The 22,943-nt window shown below is 41.5% G+C and overlaps 1 protein-coding gene across 1 annotated transcript in view; it reads right to left on the minus strand.

Annotated features, from left to right (window-relative positions):
* Nucleotides 1-22,943, minus strand: part of NELL1 (neural EGFL like 1) — a 437,981-nt gene that overhangs the window by 366,315 nt on the left and 48,723 nt on the right. The window contains exon 4 of the mRNA XM_026651341.1: nucleotides 17,496-17,666. Coding sequence (XP_026507126.1) covers nucleotides 17,496-17,666 — 171 coding nt within the window. The remainder of the gene's footprint in view (nucleotides 1-17,495; nucleotides 17,667-22,943) is intronic.

Raw genomic sequence — 22,943 nt, forward strand, 5'->3', positions numbered from 1 at the left:
CTAAAATGACCTTCCGAGCTTTTCGTTATTGAGGGGGGGGGCTAATTACCCTCCTTTCCGGGGAGGAAAATCCGGCCCCCCTTCCCCCCCCCCCCCGCCCCACACACACACACATGGATTTTCTGGTAGAAGGAGTGATCTGGTCATGAGACAGTGTGCTGCCCCCAACTAGTTCCAAAAAAACCTTTACAAATTCCTTGCATGTCTCTCCCTTGTTCCACACTCTGGGTATCTCCTCTTCCTTTTCCCTGCTTTTCTTGGTCTCTCCCTCCCAGTTCCCTTCTATGTTAGGTTGTTTCTCTTCCCCTTTTTGTGCTGTCTCTCACTCCACCATTGTTCTATTTTCTGTCAAATGATTAAAGTATATAATACCCATACAAAAAATATACCTACATTAGCTGCACATTCCAGCTCACCAAAGAAAGGTATGCAAATCAAATAACATATTTTACAAGCAAGCATCTCAAATAGCCACCATGACACAAGGAATAGAATAATACAGAAAACTTTGCTTTTAAAATTATAAGATCTATCAGGGGAATAATTGTAAAATGTTCATAAAACACCATAAGTACACACACACTTCCCATCATACATGAACACACTCAATAATTTATATTAGGTACTTACATAGCCTCCATTACCTCATCATATTTAATGTATTTTTCCTCCCAATGCCCTGTGAGGTACAGAAGTATTTTTATCACCATTCTACAGATGGGGAACTGAGTCAGAGGGTATGTCTACACTGTAGTGTATGCCCAGGCTCAGACTCAAGCCCAAGTCCCCCTTCTGTCTACACACACACACACACACACACACACACACCCCTATCGGACTCAGGCCAGCAAGCCCTCTGGACCTGAGCCCTTGGACCCAACAAGAGGGGTTTAAGCCATAGTCCCAGTGGAATTTGGCTCCATAGTGCATCATTTTACAGCATAGACAGAGCTTGGTCCCAGGTCCCTCAGATTCATGTCCAGAGAGTATCTCACAATCACATGGGCCACTGTTCATATGCTTCCTATCCCAAGACTAGCCAATCAACTTGCAGAAAACTGAAGAAAGTGTCTGGTTCAAATACAGCTGCTCAGCTTTTAATTCTTCCATTTAATTATGGATTGCTGAGCTCCAGAGTGAACCTGCATTAGCTTCGGCCACCTACAGGAAGAAGTCCTTTGCCAAGCACACGGCTATGTGGTCACAGGACCACAATCAGATTCTGGTAAATCTGTGGTGCAAGGTGAGCAACATGTTCAACTTCAGTAAGAGTATCAGAAATGACCACATGTACCAAGAAATAGCGGATAAGTTGACAGTCTGGGGGATTCAATGGACTGGTGCCAGTGAAGAGAGCAGATCAAGTGGCTCAAGAGTAACTAACAGAAAGCCAGGGATGAAAACTGTACCTCTGGGAACTTTCTGTCATCCTGCCTCTTTTATGAGGACTTTGACCAGGTGCTGTGTACTACACCAAGCCCTGAGCCCGCAGCAGTTCACAATAGCCTGGTCAGCAGGATGGTGACCTTCTGATCCCTGAATCTAATATAGCATAAACGGGGAGCTAACAGGTGCTGGATCAGGCTAGCAAAGTGACTATGGTGCTCACACCAGTCCCAAAGGAGGCTTTGCACCAGAGCAGCTGCAGCACATCCTGGGTCCATAGTTGTAGGAGTTGTGTAGTGACCTTCCAGAGAAGCAGCTTCATGGAAGTTGAAACCAACAGCAGAAACAGAAGACACAGAAGTAGGTAAGTGTTTGGCTCCAGGTCTGTTGTTATTAATATACAAATGGGAGGGATTTCCAGTTTATGACCCAATGCAATTTTTATTACAAACTATGTATGTAGCAGTGTATATCCAATAATGGAGAAATGCACACCAGCAACTTGACATCACCCCACTACAAACTAGAATTCAAAATGAAGACCAGGAAGCACAAATAGTTGAACGAGCACTCAACATTATTATTATTTCTTTTAAACTAGCTACTCACATTTTCTTACAAATATGTACTGGGGTGCTCAAAATAAGAACCATATATTGCCTTCCCTTTTAGCACACCACACTGGAGAACTCGCCCATGCCACAGCATTACGAGCCAACTGTAAACAAACTGTACAGGGGTGAGGGAAATGTAGAGCCTGGATGACAAAAATCAATGTCTTAAATACAACAGGGGGTTGTATGCAGTCCAGTGCGCCAGGGTATCTGTCTATGCAGTTCTTTGAGAGTTCATATTATCATGTGTTTTTGTATATAGTCCACAGATAGATTTAGTCAGAGCAGGCTGTATCGTAAGCTGTAGGGAGTCAGTAATCCATGTGGACACTAGCACAGCATCCCGTTGATTCCCCTGTGAATTTTAACCCAACCCAGGGTGCTGATAAGCTGCAAACTTTTTCCATAGTAGGAACTCCAGAAAGGTAGTCACATTTCAGAGAAGGGCATATTTTCCAGGCGCTCCTCTATAGGACACCTGCCCACTCCACTCATAATGTGTTGCTCAGTCCCCATATACTTGAAAACCTCTGTGACATGCATGTGTGGCTTGCCACCGGTAGCTTGGAATAGAATATCTCTGCCATTCAGGAACCTCCAGGATTGTTATGTCCTCCAGAATGCAGAATGCCTGAAAGAACTGAGTCACATTAGGTAGTAAACCATAGCAACCTCTCCTCCCCTGCCTAGAATGGTCTACAATTTTTAAATATATTGCACATGTATGTTTCAGCTTACTTTGCGCCTACTCTTTTCACTCTGATTCACTCTGTTGGGCCCAGGAAGCTTCTGGGAATGGAAGCATTCCTCTAAATCTATATTGAACCTGAGTTTTACAAAGTATCATTTTTTTGACCTTGAGATTCCACAGGCACCTTTTTCTGAGGATGCTCTGAACATTTTTTTGAATTACTGAGACAATAAATGAACTGTTTGAGGTCTGCTTTCAGGCCCTTTCGCCTCAGCACCCCAGCCAGACTCCAGCAGGATCCTGGGATTTTGAACTGTTATGGACTGGTCAAAGACGAATCATTTGCATGATGAACTTATGGTAGACCTCCTGGACAGAGCCAACAAGCAGGTACAATATGAAAGGGAAAAGGATTCATGGCAAGTGGAAAGGCACAGATGGGCAGCAGAGCACCAGGAGAGAACTGCAGCATGTGAGGAGAGACTTGCAGCACAGTTTCTGGAGTAGGAATATTGGTTGAGGGAGGAAGACAGAGCTCAGCAGAAAGACCTGTTTGAGAGGCTGCTTGTGCTAATGACCACAAGAATTCAGACTCCTGCTCCACCGGCACCACATCCTGAGTCCCCTCCACAACATCATGTCTTGCAGACCAGGAATGCATTAGACAAAATCCTGGTTGGGTGGCCCATGCAAGCGGGACTGAACACTAGTTGGACAGGGTAAATGTACCCCCAGCAGTCCTCCACCCCTGTGCAGCAGCACCAAGAGTATGCTAAACATGCTAGAAAGGAGAAGAAGGTGGGAAGGGGTCCAAGGGACACACCAATGTTGGCAACTTGTTAGCACTGGTTTCCAATGTTTTGTACTAATTAACATTTGTGTTATGCACTTTATTTTATTACTGGTTTGGGTGTTGGTTTATTACTGGTGTTTTGATGTTGTATAAGCAGCTGGCCCGCCTGAAAATGTTTTAATAGTGTTTTTTGTAACACTGCCATACTCACAAAGGCTTTTGTTTTATTTAAGGAGTCTATTACCATCACTGCATCACATCATATAATATGTATGTTGAAGAATAAAAATAAAGACACAATTGGGAAGCTGCATCCAAACACAATTTCTCAATACATCTATTCAGATCAATCCATAATAAAACCCCACAATTCATGTCACACAAACCACCATCCCCCACCACACTGCATAGGCAATCAACTCATCCACAATTAACGGTTCATGACAATCACACACCCCCATTCAGAGCATACAGCAAGAATACTTCATTTACTGTAAAAACTGCTGCACAAATAGATCCATAAACATACTATTCTCTCTCTTCCATTGCAAGCGCACTAAGCATCCCTGATTTCAGTTTCCCATGTACATCCTGCTAAAGGCCGGGAACGGTGGGAGCTGCAGGGGGCCATGCCTGTGGACGGTCAACGTAAACAAAACGTCTCACGGCCTGCCAGCAGACTACCCTGATGGGCCACGTGCTGAAGGTTGCCGACCCCTGCATTACTGTCATAAGTCCATCCATGGGCAAATAGCTCACCTTTGAATTCACAAAGATTGTAAAGAGTACAGCAAGGCATAATAATGCGGACAGCACTGATGACAATGGAATCCAAACGGGTCTGTAAACAGTTCCAGCAGGATTTCAGTCTGCCAAATGCACATTTAATCCACACCCAATTTTACACCCAATAAGAGTGTAATTAAACCTCCTTTCGCCAGATCAGGATATGGTTTCATAAACCAAGGCAAAAGGGGGTAGAATAATAATGGGGGCAGGTACTCAATTTATGACAATGTTATTTGGTGGTAATAGTGGCCTGTCCTGTCCTTGAAGGTAGACACCCCACTGGCAGAAAACATTGTCACCATGAACTTTTGCAGTGCAGCCCAAGCAGGATAAGTTCTTCAAATGGTGACTTTTACATGTCAATGTCTCCAGTTGCTGGAAATGTACAGACCCAAACATTTCTTGGCAGGATGTGACAACTTCCTGTCAATTGCCACAAGATGGACAATGAAGTTTTCCCACAATGAATCACGAACAAAGGGCTAGAGCAGATGGAGCTAGGAAACCTGCGAAAGGCTGGTTTGACTCAGGTCTGCATAATGCAGTGTAGACACCAGAGCATGTGTGAGAGACCAAGGTCCAGCAATTCTAAACCTAAAGTCAATATTCAGTGTGAACACTCAAGCTCAGGCTTACAAACACTCAGCCTGCGGGATCCCACTGACCCCAGAGCTTACACTGCAGGGTAGACATAACATAAGTGACTCACACAAGAAGTCTGTGGCAGAGCAGGGATTCAAACCCAGATCTCCTAAGTACTAGGCTATTTCCCTAACCACGAGAGTATCCTTCCTTTCTAACAAATATGATAGTTTCCTCCTGCAATGGAGATTTCTCATATACAACATGCGGCAATAATAAGCTAAAGTCAGCAAGTTCTAGGGAGAAAAAACACACACACACACACACTTTGGGGAATTCCAAATTACCTGGTTGCACCAGAAACACTGCTTTGTTCATATTAATGGCAGCAGATGCAAGCAAACATGGATTAACCAAGAGTTGTGATTAAGCAGGACTCTGATAAATGGGTTATACTGTAAATCCAATACGGTAATACTTCAATTAGAAAACCCCCAAATCATTTAACTTCTTTTCAATCTAAAATACCTGACATTATTAAACATAAGCAGCATTATTAAATATTCCAGCATTGCTCTTAAAACAGTACATCCATGCTTGATATGAACTAGGTTTAGATATGAACTAGGTTTACCTGATTCCTGAGGTTTCTTTACTGTTAACTTTAATAAGAACAAACCAACTTTAGCTTGTGTTTTGCTGCATCTAGAGTTGCGAGCTGAATGACCCTTATGTCCCAATCCCTAGTTTCCTCAAAGAGGCACTCATATCCTACTATACTCCTGGGTTGGAGCTAATTGGCCCCACCAGGTGTGGCTGCCAGGGAGAGTCTGATGAAGCTGTACATTTCTGTGCAGGGTCTTAGTATCTGACGCTAGGGTGAATCATCAAAAAAAGAGTCCTACATCTCTCAGCTTGATCCTAAAGTTTGCCACCCCATTACAGGCATGTTCCCCTGTAAACATACTTTTAGCTTACCTTGTTTGCATCCATCTATATCTTTAGATTCTTTAAATGTGCTGGTGATTGCTTAGGTCACATTCCTGAACGAGATAGTCTTTAACAGCATAGCCAATGTTTTCAGAAGTGTCCTCTTTGTTTGGGTGCCTCAATGTTTGTTCCAGTCTGAGACACCAATTGGGGTTTGATTTTCAGAGGTGCTGAGCACCCACAATTCAGCTGGAGTTTCAGGTACTCAGCACTTCTGAAAGTCATGCCCTAGGCTCCTAACATAGGCCACCCAAAAATCAAACTTTGAAAGTTTGGCCTGTTAATTTTGTGCATCCCAACAGCATGAAGAAAGTGCTGATTAAAGCAGGTCATTAAATAAGTCTCTAGCTGTAAGACTGCAATACTGGCATTTGTCTGTGTTTTCAGTTCCTTTGAAAGGATTAAGAACTCCTTTTGGAAAGGGATCCCAGGTTGTCTCTACATGCTTCTCTTTCTACTAGCTGTCTATATTCTTCCCAATGAAAATGTGCCAATATGTGCCTATGTGATTGTTTTTTAATAGTGTTTACAGATAGGATGCATTATTTGACGTGTCTTCAGTTTTGTAACAAGTTTAACTGAACTATTCATCTAGATTTCAGCTCTCTGTTTCTGACAAAAATAATCTTCTTGTGAGAAATTCTGATTTTTCATGCTGTCTCCTCTGTCATACTATAGGAGTTCACAATCGCTGAACAAGAGGAAAGCAATTTAGATAAAATTCAGGTTTTGTAGGAAGACTGTTGCTATTAAATTTGGAACATACAATAGCCAACTGTTTAATCAAAAAGTTATTGTTCGGCTCTGGAGGGTGAAAAAGGGAGGTGTCATATAATAGCATTGTGCTAAATAAACTAGAAAATGCTTGCTCAAGTGTAAAGTTCTTTTCAAGCTCAAATTTAATCATTTAAACTATAATGGTACATTTCTGATAAACTATTTCACTGATTTTCGTATTACGATCATCAAGATAAGCTTCCCTACTTATTAGTTTAATTATCCTTTCCCTTGCTGATCTCCCACACTACAAAATTTAAAAATAAAAAGTGTATCCAAAAATGTTTCTTTAAACAACCTCTTTCAACAACAGAGGAAGTTAACTTTCAATTCACTATAAAAAGCCTAAGAATGAGACATAACAAAACAAAATTGGGGTGTTTAGAAGAGAACAGTAGAGTGTTTCTTTTGACAAAAAACAAATGTGCACAGGGCAAACCCCAAAGAGATGCTCACATATCCAGTTTGACCTGTCTTTATTTAAAATGTTCACTTGCAAAATATTCTCTTTTAAATCTAAGTAATAATAAATATTTCAAATGTAAGCAACTAAGCTGACATTTAGAATGTCTGTAAATGGGTTCACTCACTGCAGGAGCACCTCCCTGTGGCCAAGCCTGGCATAGTGGCTGTCTCCCTGTATGGTGGTCCTGCTGACCGTCACTCCTTTACAGGGGTGCTTTCCCTTCCCACAACCTGGCCCTCTGGCCAGGTCACACTTTGTTACCCCAGAAGGGATGGACTAGAGTTCAACAACCCTATAGTTAAATGGCCTTCTGTCTGTCTCTGTGCTCCCTGGCCCTTACACCCCTAACCTCAGAGGATTTCACCCCAACTTCCTTGGTGGCTGGTAGGAGAAACTAGGCCCTCACTCTACTGTGGGTTCCAGCCCTGAGACCCATACCTACCCAGCCAAGGTGTACTCCCTCAGACTCCTTGCTGCTTCCCTGGACCTCTTCTATTCCCCAGAGACTGACTACACATTCTCCCCCTGCAGACCCTTTCTGCTTTAAAAAAAAAAAAAAAAAATGCGCCTCACCGCTTCCTAGCTTTATAATCACCACCCATCCCTTCCCCAGCTTGGCTTCATCATCTTTTACAGCTGGCTCTCTCTCTCTCTCTGGCAGAGGGGCCAGGTATGTAAACTGGCCTTTCAGGCCCCATTAACCCCTTGTCTACATGGGCCCCAGGGCCTACATGGTGTACACATCCCATCACAACCTCTAACAAAGCTACGGATAACTATTTTGTCCTTGCTTTTTTGACTATTAAACTACAAATGACCACTGACATAATATCCATAAGAAAAGTTGACTGTGCTTGCTAGTTTAGGGGCAGCATAATTAGTGTAAGTCTTTGAAGTGAGAGGAGCATTAGCGCAGCAAGAATCAACAGGAGATTGTGTAAAACAGTCCTAGAAAAGCCACTGGGTTATTATTGATGCACAGAAGAGGAGAGGACCTGTTTAAAGCATACGGTGACTACAATATGGAGGGTAAATATCCATACTAATAGTAGCACCTACCTCTTATATAGGACATTTCATCGATTGATCTCAAAGGGCTTTACAAAGGAGGTCAAAATCATTATCCCCATTCTACAGATGGGGAAACTGAGAGACAGAGAGATTAAGTGACTTGTCCAAGGTGACTTGGGCTGGTCAGTGCCAGAATAGAATGAATAGGACCCTGGTCTTCTGAGTCTACTAGGCCACACTGCTTCCCCATCTTCATACTAACAAGTAGAGCATTCACAAAAGTAAAGGGTCCCAGTGGAATGACTAGAATCAGATACACTGTGGGAAAGTATTGTGGGAAAGTACACAGGACAAAATATGCCTAAGTTCCCTGATTTTCAGAAGAGCTGAACTCCAATTTAAGTCAGTATGAATTTAGATGACTAACTTTAACCATCTACATTTGAAAATGTTAGCCATATGCTGAAGCTTCTTTCCCCTAGTTCACACCTCAGCAACACCAGCAACACTTCTGCTATTGCAGTCTTTGACCTCTCATAAGCGGACACTGCTAACAGTCTGAATGTAGTAACATGTAGCAGTGGTTTTTATGATGCATGCAAATATCCACCAGGGAGTAGGAGACAACCACCAAACCCTGTTTTATTTGTGACCTAAAGCTGATCTAGAACTCATATCTCCAAAGGAAAAAGAACAGCTTGTATATTAAAGACCTGAGCCATAGCCCACTGGAATGCCTAAAATTCCCCTTAACCTCAATGGGCTTTGGGATCAGGTGCCAAACAATAGCACCTAAATGCCTCTGCTACATTTTACTAGCAGGAGAACTATCAATATTGTGCTCTTTCCCAGTTATTACCATACCAATACCCCCCAGAGTAATCCTTTCCCAGAAACCATCTCAGTAACCGCCTAGAAGTTGAATCTCTAGAATACGTCTCAGATGCCAATCATCATAAAATCTAAGAATGAATGACTAGAAAAGGAAATCCTGGAAAGTGAAGGAGGAAATGAATATGATGGGTCCTCCAAAGGGGGAAGAAAGAAGAAAATCCAAAAAATAAAGCAAAAAGAGAAATCTTTAGGCAGAAGGGGATTGGGATGGGCAATAAATAAAAACTACACAAGTGTCTATGAAACAAAACAAAACAAAAAAAGACATAATCCCATCCTATGACTTGATAGTGATGATTCATGCTCGCTGATCCCTTGTGACTGGGACATGGTACTGCTGGTGCACCAAAAATACCACTAGTTTAGAACAAAAATATGTCAAAACATTGTTATATGGATATTTTATCACCATGACACAGAAAATCTAAGGACATTATTTCTGTTTTGCAACAAAGCACCGAAAAGTGAACCTTGGCAAACCTGAAACACCTTCCTCAAGATACGTATGCAACATCTGCAAAGCAGTAAATCCCCCCACAATGTGGCTGTGGCACACAGGAGCTGTCTGCCTCACTACAGCTCCATTCTGTGTACCTGAAGACATATCTTCAAAGCCTTAAGTGTTTGCTCACCACAAGCATGAGTTAGAAAATACTGGGCCTGATTCTCCTCCTACTTGCTCCTGTGTAAACCAGAAAGTCAATGGGTAAATACAATATGGGTAAAAACAATGGGGGAGGAGGAGGAGGAGGAGGAAGAGAACAAGAACTGGTGAAAGTGAGAGAATAACCAGCTTCCAAAACTGAGCTAGGCGGTTATGGAAAATAAATGTAAAATAAAAGAAAACCATGGGCCAGTCACTGTCAGAGTCCCTGCTAAATATCTCAGTTTTGCTTTCCAGAATCATCTGCCGAGTAGCTAATCGCCTTACAGAATATCTTGTCACAGGAGAATCTTATCAAGAGAATAATGTCATCACTAAATAATTTGCCCATAATCAAAATAATCTCATCGATATTCCAGAGTCAATTTCTCACAAAGGGAAGGTAAGTACAAGATGAGGAGCCACAAGATTGGCTTTGAAGCATTATGTATTTGCTCCCATGTTCCTATCAAACATTCTTCTCATCCATTTTTTTTAAGATACTGTGCAATGGCATGGCAGTCTCTCCAGAGACAAACCTGGTCTCTTCCATAAACCATTTCCTTTCTCTCGTTCCATAGGCATTGCTTACATTCTTAGCTAGTTTTTATGAACTCACTTGTGGTGAGGCGATATAATCCTCATCTCAGCTTTCCCATGATATTTTCATCCACCTTTTTAATTTCCTGCAATGATGCACTCCCTGTGCACTTTCCATAATGACTAATTGGCCGTGATTACAAGTGTATGCAATAAATGTTACATTGGTTCTAAATTTAAAGTATTGGTTTTAGTCTGTAAAACACATGGTTTAGACTCTGAATAACTTACATAACATCTTTCATTTCATAAAATCATAGAAATGCAAGAGTGGAAAAGACCTTGATAGGTCATCTAGTCCAGTCCCCTGCACTGAGGCAGGACTAAGTACTATCTAAACCACACCTGACAGGCGTTTGTCTAACCTGTTATTAACAACGTCCAGTGGCAGAAATTCAACAACCTCCCTCAGTAATTTGTTCCATAGCTTACCTACCCTTGTAGTTAGGAAGTGTTTCCTAATGTCTAAACTAAATCTCCCTTGCTGCAATTTAAACCAATTACTTTTGTCCTGTCCTCAGTGGTTAAGAACAACAATTTATTGATGCAATAACCTTGGAATTCAGATCACCCAGGATCTCACAGTAACTGGGATATGTGGGTGTTGAGAAAGATAGATAATATACAGATTGGGAGCAGAACACTTCCAAGGAAGGGCCCTCAGTTCGGGAACTTATTTCTCTCTGGATCTGACAGACTTCAGAGGTGAAAACCTGTCTATGGGAGTTTTTCCATTGACTTCATTGGAGCCAGGATTTCACCCCAGGGATGTTGCAAGACACATCTATTCATTCAGCCTTTAGGTTGAGTGACTTGGCTTGACAAAGTGGCATTTTTCTACATTGTGTTAACTTGATTCGTTATATGTGTTTTTAAATTCTTTTATCATTTATATGCTGAAGGCACACTGTAAACATTGCAAAACAAATTAATTAATAACACCACAGTTTTTCCTCTGATTCCTCCCTCCACAAATGGTCTCAGATATGAAAGCCATTCATAAAAATAGAAACATCATTTTCTTTTGCTTTCATGCTCAGAATCAAACCACTTCTCTTTCCTCCCCAACTAGTACAAAAGAACATTTGATTGGGAATACCAAACCAGACCATGGTCCATAAAGTCCAGAATCTTGCCTACAGTAGTGGCCAATACTTGATGCATCAGAAAAAATAATAATAGCTTAATGCAACTATCCAATTGAGCAATGTGCCCGTGGAGAAAAGGGAAAATAAAAAATAAAAAAACCTTGCTTGAATCCTGCAGCAATCAGTTTATTCCCTGAAGCATGAGATTAGATTACCCTTATTTCCTCAACTGGCATATTCACAAATTAAGGTTGAGCTCAAATTATAGAATTTGGATCTGGATTTCCCCAGACTTCATAATGATCTCAACTACGCTAGTTTTACCAGTTGTAATTCCAATGCCTGAGTTCAACAGCCTATCCTGCCAAAGACTTTTTACTTGATCTCTGTGTGCCTCAATTCCCTAACTGTAAAATAGGGATAACAACACTTCTATACATCCATGTTTGTTAGGTGCTCAGATACTGCAGTGATGCGAGCCAATTAAATACCTAGTTACATGCTCGCCAAGATTTCTAAACATTACTTAGGATGCCTTCATTTCTGGGTATCCAGCTTGGAGCACCTTAAAGTAGACTAATTTCCAGACAGTGGAATATCCACCTTCTGAAAATTAGGCCCCTTTTAAAGTATCTCAAATCAGGCACTGAAAAAGGGAGGCATTCAAAATCACTAGTCGCTTTTGAAAATCTGGGGGTGGTTAGCTAGACTCCGGTAGTGTTACTCCTGATTTACATCAGCATCAAAAGAGAATCAACCCCGCCACATCCCCAACCTTTGCGGGTTTCAGATCATTCAGAAAGATTGGGGAATATTTGTTAAATAGGGACTCAGATCTAGATTTAGACTTTCAACAGACATTTAAGGAGGTATTCAGAACTGTTGTTTCAGCTCTGGCCCAATGCCCCTTTTGTAAATATAGCTCCAGTATTCAACTACACGACCACTTACGCCACTGAATTCCATGGGCTGGCTAACCACTCCACAGAGGACAGTCCCTTTATTTTTGGGAACTAAATTTACCTGCCTGAATGGCATACAATAATTATTTTTACAATCTGAAAAGGAAAAACCGTACGCATTTGTGATTCTCACAGTCCCCCGATCTCCTTCCTGTCTCCACAATGCCATTAGTCCTCCACACAAAACAAAACAAAAAAGTGGAAACAAGCAACGACAAAAGATTCCCTCTGAAAAATCCCCACAAACACAATTTCACCATAGCCATGCTCTAAGAAACCACCTCTATTGTGTGGGTTTATCACTGTGCAATAACTAACATCTAAATATATATTGGAATAATGTAAAAAGTGAATTCATAATATTTGAGAATGGCGTAATATATCTCCTTCCCCACTTAAGGAAATGACTGAATAACTCATTTGAGCCTTGTCAGTCTTGATTTAAACTTATTTCCTCTACCATTACGCATCCTCTCTCCAGCACACCGGTAGCATACAAAGAAGATGAATACAAGATGTCATAGTAAAGCATAACACAATATTATTCCTGTCCTACTGAAGTCATGAACCTGTCTATCAACATTTTCAGTTTCATGAAAAAGCACTGCAAGTCTCAACGTCTAAAAATACATTGCTACGGTCTGTATTGAACAGAAGTTAGACTCTGCTGCTACCAAGTTCTGGAACTCTGTAGACCTCTACAACTCAGCAGTCACTGAGCCAAATCATTATTTAGGACATTAAAAAAAAAAAAAAAAACACTTCAAGGCTGTTCCTCCTCCAATTGAAATTGATGGCAAAATTCCAACCAACTTCAATTGCAATAAGATCATGCCCTAAAAAACAGCTGCCTCAGGATTCTGCTGTGCTCCAACATGCAGCGAGATGTGAAAGGTATCTCTGCTCCATCCCAGTGCCCCTTGTAAGCTAGTGGAGCTCCATGAGCATGTTCATGGAGTTCCCCTTGATGACCTTATGCAGCTACCTCCTTACAAGAGAGCAAACGGAGCTGTCAATGTCAGCTGGGTAAGGCTACAGCTACACATTTATTTATTTATTTATTTCATGGCTTCCTTCTGGTGCTGATCACCATAATACAGTGTCTGAGTACTTCACAGATACTAATGCCTTCCCCATCCCATCCATGAAACCCGGAAGTACTATTATATCACTATTTTAAAGACAGGCAAACTAAGAAACACTGAAGTCAATAGACTTGCCCAGGTTCACACAGGAAGTCTCTGGCAGAACCACAGCCAGAACTAAGATGTACAGTCTCAGAGCCTTCTGCCTTAACCATAAGACCAGCCTTCCTTTACTGAATAATTATCTAGCATTGCTTATGTACAGTGGGTTAAAAATAATCCTTCTCTAGGCAATGGAGTCACACTGAACGCATCTTGAATATCCTATTGTACCTTGGCTACAATAACTATAATTTTATAGACATGACAGCAACTGACATGTTATCTGGGGATATTGTTTACTCTAAAAGGTTTAGCTCCTTCATGACACACTCAAGGGGCTTTCAATGGGCAAAGTAGAAAAAATAATTTCCAATAAATACTTTAGGCCAGATACTGGGTATGCCTACAGCACACTACACAACACTCTACCGGATTAACCTCCTCTCTGATAGCTCCTGCCACTCCGCTGGGCAGAATCTTAAAGGACAAGATCAAGGAATGAAGAAAACAATGCAACAGAACTGGGTCATGGACCACATATTTAAATGTTCCTCTGTTCCTCCAGTAAAAAGCTTGGTACAGCAGGTAAGGCAATAGATCCACTCTTTTAAACAGATTTCCCACCTTACTATTTACTATATTTTTAATTAAAGTGGTAAGAAACAAAGGAATGTGTTAGATTAGAATATATCTCAAATGACAGCCAGTGTACAGCCGACCTTACTTAAAAAAAAAAAATAAAAAAGGGCATTTTAATTCCTGTACTTGGATGTTGTTGGTTTGGTTTTCTTGTTTGTTTGTGTTTCCAATTTAAAAGTTCTCATTGCTCATGCACTTTTTATTCCCTGATGCTTTACTCCAGCAGGAGAAACATAAAAGGAGCAGACAACATTTTTTTTTCAGATGAACCCCACTTCTTAGTCTGCTTGGTTTCTATTTCTATTTCTCTTAAAAAAATTAAGGAAATAACCAAGAATATCCATCAAAACTATAGGTTGCTCATCTTCAAAGTACCTTACAAACTTCAGTTGCGTATTAAAGGCATGTCAGCAGGTATATCTATTTCCCATTAACCCTTAATATTTGTAACACATCACTGGCTATGTGTAAACATTTGTTCCCTCCCACTGCTATTCAAAGGCCCAAAGCAAAGGCCACTGCAGTTAATGGAACAGTTCCGATTGACTTCATCAGACTTCAAAACCCAGGTCCAAATCTTTCTATCTGTGTGAGCACCTCGGAACTCCAATATCAGACTCTGTAATAGTTCTTACTCCGAGAGTCTTCCAAGAGCATTGAAAAGAGCAATCAAGACAAGGGAAGAGCAGATGTTAAAATGACACAAATTTGGGCCAACTTACAGCCTTTGATATATTCACCTCACTACATTCTTCCATTAATGCAAAGTAAAAGGTAGCAAAGGCTTTCACTAATTGTCAAGTATCTTCCTTTCATATATCCAGATACAAAAAGGATAATTTTACACTGAATTTGAAAGACTAAGGTCAATGATTAATCAAGCACCAGGTGTCAATGTGATGAGTCAGCAGGACGTGTATGAAAGGGCTGTGGGAGGTATAGAAATGGATTGGAGGATTTGTTCAAGATTTAAAGGCTTTCAGGCTCCTTTACCTCCTGGTCCTCTCTCTAACTTTTATAGGAAGGAACCACCCTTGGGTATCAAGCCAAACCTTGTCACCAATTAGAGAGCTGATTTTCTGATCCTGACTGCACATACATTCATACATACACGCACACCCCTTTTCACATACTCTTTTAATGCTCTAACTCGTGCACATGATAGTTTCTAACATTTGGAAGTGACACTTTTGCACATTCCAATTCCACCATCTGCCCCCTCACAGATGTTCAATGTTTTCCAGCGTATGCAATGATATTAGTACCCCAAAAGGATATATGGAGGTGTGCACACACATAAAACTGCACACATGTAAGTGGGGGCGGCGCTGAGGCCCCAGTGAAAATCAGGCCCTACACTAGTCAGAGTGGTATTTTGGGTTCTCTTGGCTAGTAGTTATTTAATTAGATACACAGCCCCAGTATTTATTTAGGCTGAACTGAAAGATTGGAGCAGGGAGAGCATCGCATCCTAAGGGAGCTGAAAGTATTCATCTATTGACTAAAATAGCATTCTCTTCTCCTGTGATTTAATTTGTTCGATTAAGTCCGTAGGGGAACTGCTTCTTATTAGGCATTCAGGAATTAGCTCAAAGTCACTAAGCCATCCTAAAGCATTGAAATTTATATATAAAAATCTACCCTACCTAATACAGGATTCTGTGTGTACTTTCAGCTGTAGTTTTTCCTCCCACTGAAGATTAGGAGGGCTCAGATTTTTTGGCAGTTCTCAACAGTATCCTTTGCTGGCATTCTCTGTTTTTACGCACAACAGATCACTTTCACCTTCTTATGAAATTTACTGAAGTCTCAGCAGGACATATCGGTGCAATTAAAAAAAAAGTTGATTCCCTCTTCGAATGCAAAGGTGTAGGAGGTTAAGATATAAAGCAAACTGTTCATGCCAACACTTGGAGAAAACTCTAATTAACTGAATTGAGATGCTACAGTTGAGCCAGGAACTTAAAATCGTCTCTCTTTTTTTTCCCCTCTCCATTTATACCTCTACCACAGTCTACCCTCAAGCCATGCTTTAAAGATATTCCCATTGCCTTGGAAGTTATTGCAAAAGTATAGAACCAAATAGAGGTAGTTAGTTATGGCTGCATGCTGGGAGCAGAGCTGAGCTGCACCACCCCAGGGGATGCTCCAGGAAGAAGAATCCCTTCCCAAGCACAGGGGGTGTAGGCTGCACTACTTTCACATAATGGCCTGCTCTCCTCTCTGTGCTGGAGCAGATCTGCATCCTACTGTTGAGGGAATAGGGCCATAATCACATCCTAGTTCCCTTTCTAAAATGAAATGCAGAATGTAGAGGGCAATAACTTCTCCCTTGCAGGGACACTGGAACAATTTGTAGAGTGGGGATGCTAACAGTCATTGAACCAAACTGTAAACCCTGTGTGTAATGGAAAGCCAGCATCCCCAGCACCCCTAGATCCATCACCTATGCTCCCTAGATCATGTAAGCGCCGCAACAATAAAACTCATGGGGGGGGGGGGTGATCCAGCTTCTGTTGAAGTCAAGGGGTGTTTTGGTGTTCATTTCAGTGCAAGCAGGACTGAATCTATTATCTTTTCCACACACAGAACTGTCTTCAAATGCCCAATCCTGTGTTGCGTTGAGTGTCCTTGACTGCCACTAACCTCAATGAGAGATGAGTGCTCAGTATATCATAAAATCAAGTCCCAAATGCAAGCAGTTTCTCGGCTGGTAGCTTTTTGTTCCTGCTTGTGTTTTTGTTGGGTGGGGCGGTGGAGGGTTGGGGGGAGGGGGGGCTTGCACACTAATGGTGGCAATACGCAATCCTTACAGCTTTTTAAAGGGAGGTAGCGAACTGGCAGCCAGAAAATAAATGGTACCAATACTGAACTTTTAAGAAGAGCAGCCCCTTTTAGAAGTTTCCCCTTTAGAAAAGGCATTTAGGCTTTTGTTTTGTTTTTAAAAAAGGACACTTGATTAAGTGAAACAAAATTAGAAGCTCAAACAACATCTTCATATATTCTTCAAGTTTCCAGGCATGCTGAGTGAAGCACTCCACAAACAGAACAGACTGCACAACCGTGTATCACACTTAAATGTAATCACAGCTGAAAATAACATCAGCCAGTACCTACAGTACACTGAGGTATATTTAAGACTCCCCAATCAGCAATCGACCTTTCCTACATGTGTTCATAATCACAATGTACCGTTTCATTTTTATGCTTTGTTTTCTTTCTTACTCTATTGCGTTTGGTCACTTTAGAATATAGAACAGCTTTTTTCTTTTCTCCAATTGCAGTTTGGTTCCCAGGGGAGAGGAGGGGGAGGGAGGAAAGAGATGGCTTGTATTTCTCTTAAAAAAAAAAAAAAAAAAAATTTACAGAACACAATGTCTTACCTGTTGCAATCAACATGAAGCAGAAGGTGGGATGCGCTAAGTGACAGTGCAATCTTATGCCACTGTCCATCTGCCATCCGGTACGGGAACACCTCTGTTCTTGCCTTTCCATTAAATCTGTAATGATATCTAATCTCGTCCCTCAGGCCGCTGCTCTCCAGTTCAAAGTAGCTGTATTTGAAAGATGAAGAGTCAGTTCCATGTTTTAGACTGTGTTATCCCTGCTATCACCACCATTTCCCCCCTTCTGCTCTAAGGCTTAAAAACAGTTCATGCATTTGAAAATGAACTAATCACTACATTAGGTTACAAATGTAAAACAAGTTACATAGTATGGGTGTTAGATCTTGTAGTTTATTATTTTTAATAAAAGAGTGAGATAGGGCATAAAATATTAAATAATATCACTTATATGAAGATTGTGCATGTTAAAAACACCATTAGATAGCCTTGAAGATCAAAGTTCCCTTTTTTATCCACAGTACAAGCATCCCTCCACTGCTCTACCAATGTGCTTCATCTCTGGGCTGGATTTGAACGGGCAACCTAGAAATGATGGGCTCTATTCACATTACTAATGCCAAAGAAGAGGTACTATAGGAAGAATGCACCAGCTAATTAGCAGAGTAGTATCTACTTGCCACAAATCTCATTTTAAAATGCTTATTTTTAAATCTCTCCTCCAAAATTTGTGCTTATTCAATGTATTGACTTTTATTTTTAAGGCTGTAATGTTTCAGCTTTACAAGGAAATTAAAGTCACCAGATAGAGTAGGTCTCTCAAAACTTGGCACAGTCAAGCAGAACCCTGGGACATATGTCACAACAGAACAGTCACAGGATAGCACTTTCTTGCTAACAAAACAACATTTTTATTTGGCTCAAACTTCCATCAATAGTTGCTTCACACTTGCGGGAGGAACTAGAGAACCAGTTAATTTTTAAAGTGAGTTTAAGTCCCTGTAAAAGGTACCAGACTAGCAGTCTGGCAACTGAGTCACGCCCAGCACCAGAGCAACTTCCCCAAGCTGGTCTACAAGGGACAGCCTCTAGGGACAAGAGGGGAGACTGACCTCTATGCCTGTTTAATCCTAGGCCTATCATAAAATTGCCAGGGAAGGATGTGGGAAGAAACGAACAAGAGGAGAGTGGAACTAATGAGGACTGCACAATTCTCGTGGCCTTGAAGGAAGCATAAATGCACAGCCCTCCAATGCTGTAGGTATGCTCTGGGGCTTTGGGAGGGGACTGGGCATAAGCTAAACAGTAGGAAAGAGGGAGGAAAGGAGACTCAAAGAAGAGGAAAGAGGAGAGAAAACAGAATTATTGGGAAGAGACAAGAATGGAAATGGGAGAGGAGGAAGAGACAGTAGCTGTTTGCTGGTGGTACATCCAAGGGAGCTGGGATTGCTGCACCGGACACTGCATGCTTACATCACTGGTGTGGGGAGGAAGGAGTGCTTTGCTTCACTCTCTAGCAAGCCTCTCCAAAACAGGGAAGAAAATCAGTCTTGATGGGCCTTGCTCTCCACTGCCAAAAGGAGATTTCCATGATACTGCATTTGGAAGGAAGATGAGATCACAGAGGATGAACAGAAGAAAGGCGGGGACCCATACTGAAAGAAGACTAAAGACTGAAACACACACTAGTGGTGTGGAGGAAAGGTAATACACCTGCCCAACTCTTGAAAGCTAAAAATAGGAAGAACTGGAGAGAGAAAATAGGGAAGCATTTAAAGCCACTGAAATATATAGGCTTAGAGAAACTTTTCTGAGGGATAAAAAGGAGAAAGATGCCTGATTAGTTAAAAACTCCAGAGGTTATTAAAAATGAAAACATTTTAAACAGCTCATTTATTCTTGGCCATTCATGCCATTTGTCTACTTTTTGCATGTTGCACAGCATTGGCAGTTTCACTCTGGTTTGTAGTCAATTTCACTCTCTGGTTCTCATGTAGCAGCCCAATGGTGCATCATTTGGGATATAAATGCTTCCAGAGAATGACTACATCCAAACAGAAAACTCTTTGCACTCGTCAATTGACAAATACGTGTAATGCAGTTTTGCTTGTTTTGTAATATTTTCTTCCCCATCTTTACCAAAAAAAAAAAAAAAAAAAAAAACTAACTTTTTGGCCTAAAATACTCAACAGTAGAAATATGTAAAATCTAAAACAGTTTGTAATGAAGAGACAGACACTCAGAGAAGAGGAGAGAGGGAATAAAAAGAAGAGCCGTGACTTATTTCATTTAAGGGGGGGGGTTGCAGTTCAGATTTCCTTCCACGTACCAATCCAATTAATTGGGAAACTAAGAAGAAATATCTATCTAAAATGCTGGATTCCAGCCATCTGAGAGACTGCAAACCTCTCATCCCCTTAATGGACAACAATGAAATTAAACATCAAATCGATGGACAGAGGAGCCCTGCAAGTAAAATAGGATGGAAGAGAAACACTCTTAACCATTATTCTCTGATACATTCTACTGTTTCACATGACACATTTCACATAGTTATTGATTTTCTTTCAAATAGATAGAGGGAATTAACAATGCAGATTATCCAGTTGTTCAAGGCAATGATTCTCCAACTGTGGAGACCAGCACTCTTGAGCAGTGATGCTTCCAGTTAATTCCAGTTTAGTCTCGGATTATTTTAGGATTTTCAGAGATGTTTTTAACCAATTACTCTAAACCCAAAAACAAAAATACAAGCCTCTCTCCGCACCTCATGTGACCATTTCTTTGTCAGCTGTTCCTGTGGTGTGAACTCAGCCATGATCAAATTTACAGAGGACACCAAAATTGGTGGGGCAGCAAATACACAGGAGAGACAGAGTTACACTGCAGCGTGACCTGGTGAGACTGGAGTAGTGGGAGCTACAGGCAACAAGGGGAGAGTCATTACTAACAAATGTTAAATCCAAGAGCCCAGGGAAAGGAAATAAATCAGTACAGATAGAAAACGGGGAAATTAACTAAATAGCCACTCCCAGTGCATTAAAATGAGCTTATCTTCATTCTATCTAGGTTCTTATGTGGTTTTCATCATTGTAACATCTGAGAGATTTCCAATAGAATCTGCCGCAGAAAAAGTATGGGACTGGAATCATGGTCTTAGAGGAGAGCTAATCCTAAAGAAGTAGGCCCTTTTATTTAGGGGCCCACTATATGAACACTGGTTCAATGTCACCACAACCAAATCTAGTCAAGCCCAAAACAGAGAAAGCTGTTCCTTGCCGTTTCCTTTTCTTGTTCCTTATTGTCTTTTCTTCGCCAACACTATATACACCATTCTCTCATTTACATTTCCTACATAATCAGATCCTAAGGTGCACCTGAGCCCCATTCTGCTACCTCCTGGTCTCACCCTATGACCGTGGAGGTAGCCAGGGACTGATTTGACTCCAGATACAATTTAGAGAAGCCTCAGGACTGCTCTAATTTATATCTGTTAGAACAGTCCCCTAGGGGACTTTTGTTAGTGCACACCCCAAGATTGCAATGCATTTTGGCTAGTCTGGGAGGTTCCAGGGAGTGCTCCCTCTATGAAGTGCCAGCCAGAGACTCCAGCTGGTTGGAGCAAAAGCAGCCAAAGCAGGGACTGTTGCACTATGGGGAGTAGTGAAAATGGGGCCCAACCAGGGATACCCCTCACTCTAAAATACCTCTGGACACAGAACTGTGCAGGGGAGACCTCCCACTCTGCCCTCAGCACGTAGCCTTGCGGAAAAACTGCCAAGAGCAGCCAGCCTGAAAGTCCAGCCAGTAGTAGCAGAAGGAGCCAAAGCAGGGGCCTCTGGACATTCCAGTCAAGACTATAGAATATTCTCTGATTTTCTCTGCCTGGGCTGATTGGCTGTTTGCACCAACCCTCCATTTCCCTCACCAGGATCTTCACTTCAACTTCACCCCACAATGCCCTTCTTTACCCTCTGTTCCCCCTTACCCTGTCCCACTCACCGCTTCCCTTCTCTTTCCATTTAGCTGATCGCCTCCTAAGTAACCGTGCTCCCCAAATAAACAAAAATTGTGGAACTAACATGCCGTTTGCCGCCACCCACTGTTCACTCGCCTTGTGTGTTCTATACCTTCCCACACCCTGTGTCTGACTTGTCTATTTAAACAATATTGTCTCATTGTTTCCTTATACAATATTGTCTCTTTGCATCCCTCTGTTTTCTCTTGTCTTAAACTTTGATTGTAAGCTCTTTGGGACAGGGACAGCCTTTTTGTTCAGTGTTTGTAAAGTGCCTAGCACAATGGGGTCCTGGTCCATGACTGGGGCTCCTAGGTGCTGTAACACAAATAAATAAAATAATAAGTGCCACTAAAGGAGTACAAAAGTGAAGAATCAGGATTTGGACCAGTCATACTTTGCACTTAGAACAGGGCCCCTTCCATCTGAGAATCTTAGAGAACTTACAAATATTGATAAATTAAGCCACAAGATATACCTTTGAGGCAGATATCATCATCCCCATTTCACAGATGGGAACATAAGGCACAGAAAGGTTAAACCATCTGCCCCAAGGTCCCACAGGGTGTCACTATGAGAACTAGCAGTAATATTTAGGGACCCAATCCTAGCTTCCCAACTAGGCCACACTTCATCTGTTTCCACAATGATATCTCCTCATACTAGTGGACAGTGATGACAATTAACATTGTTAGGAGCAATTTATGATGTTCAGATATTACCACCTCAAAAACCCATAAAGTGGCACTTGGTTCTTGACTGCCAGCTCAGAATAAAGCAGGGGTAATAAAATAACATCTGCTTTCAAAAAGTGCACACGTTCGTTCTCCTTATGCTTTCCTGTCACTGATCTGCTTTGTCTATCACAAAAGGCTTGTACACTATTGACAACAACAAAAAATACTCTGGGCCTGATTTTCATTTACATGGAGGACTCTTTGCACAACTGTGGCACCAAAAGCCCATCTGTGTCCCCAGGTTTCAGAGCCCAAGCTCCAGCCTGAGCCGGAACTTCAAAGTGCTATCTACACAGCTATTTTTAGAGCACTAGCGTTAGCCTTGCAAGCCCGACTCTGTTGACCTGGGCTGGAAGGCTCAAAGCCATGAGCTGTGTAGACATGCCCTAACTAATAGGCCTTAGAGTGGGGGTAAATGTACATTGCACCAGTCTTACATAATTTGTCAATTAAGTGTTTTTTCCCACCTAAAAGGTATGCAGAGCTACTTAAAACACGGAACAGGGAAATCGAAAAGATTTGGGGAACTAGGATTTGCCTATACTATAAAATGCTGACTAGGATTTTTTTTTAAATGTGTGTCTGGCAAGGCAGAGGGAAGGACAGACACAAAAGGAAGTTTTCCCCTAAATTTCCCAAGCAGCAATTAAGCATTATAGTGTTGTCTGAATCATGTATCCGAGTGCAAGGTGCAAGATAGTCAGAGGCAGAAAAAAGCAAAATAAAAAAAAA

Source organism: Terrapene carolina, unplaced genomic scaffold (genome assembly GCF_002925995.2).
Source record: "Terrapene carolina triunguis isolate 2854851 unplaced genomic scaffold, T_m_triunguis-2.0 Scaffold96, whole genome shotgun sequence".
NCBI lineage: Eukaryota > Metazoa > Chordata > Testudines > Emydidae > Terrapene > Terrapene triunguis.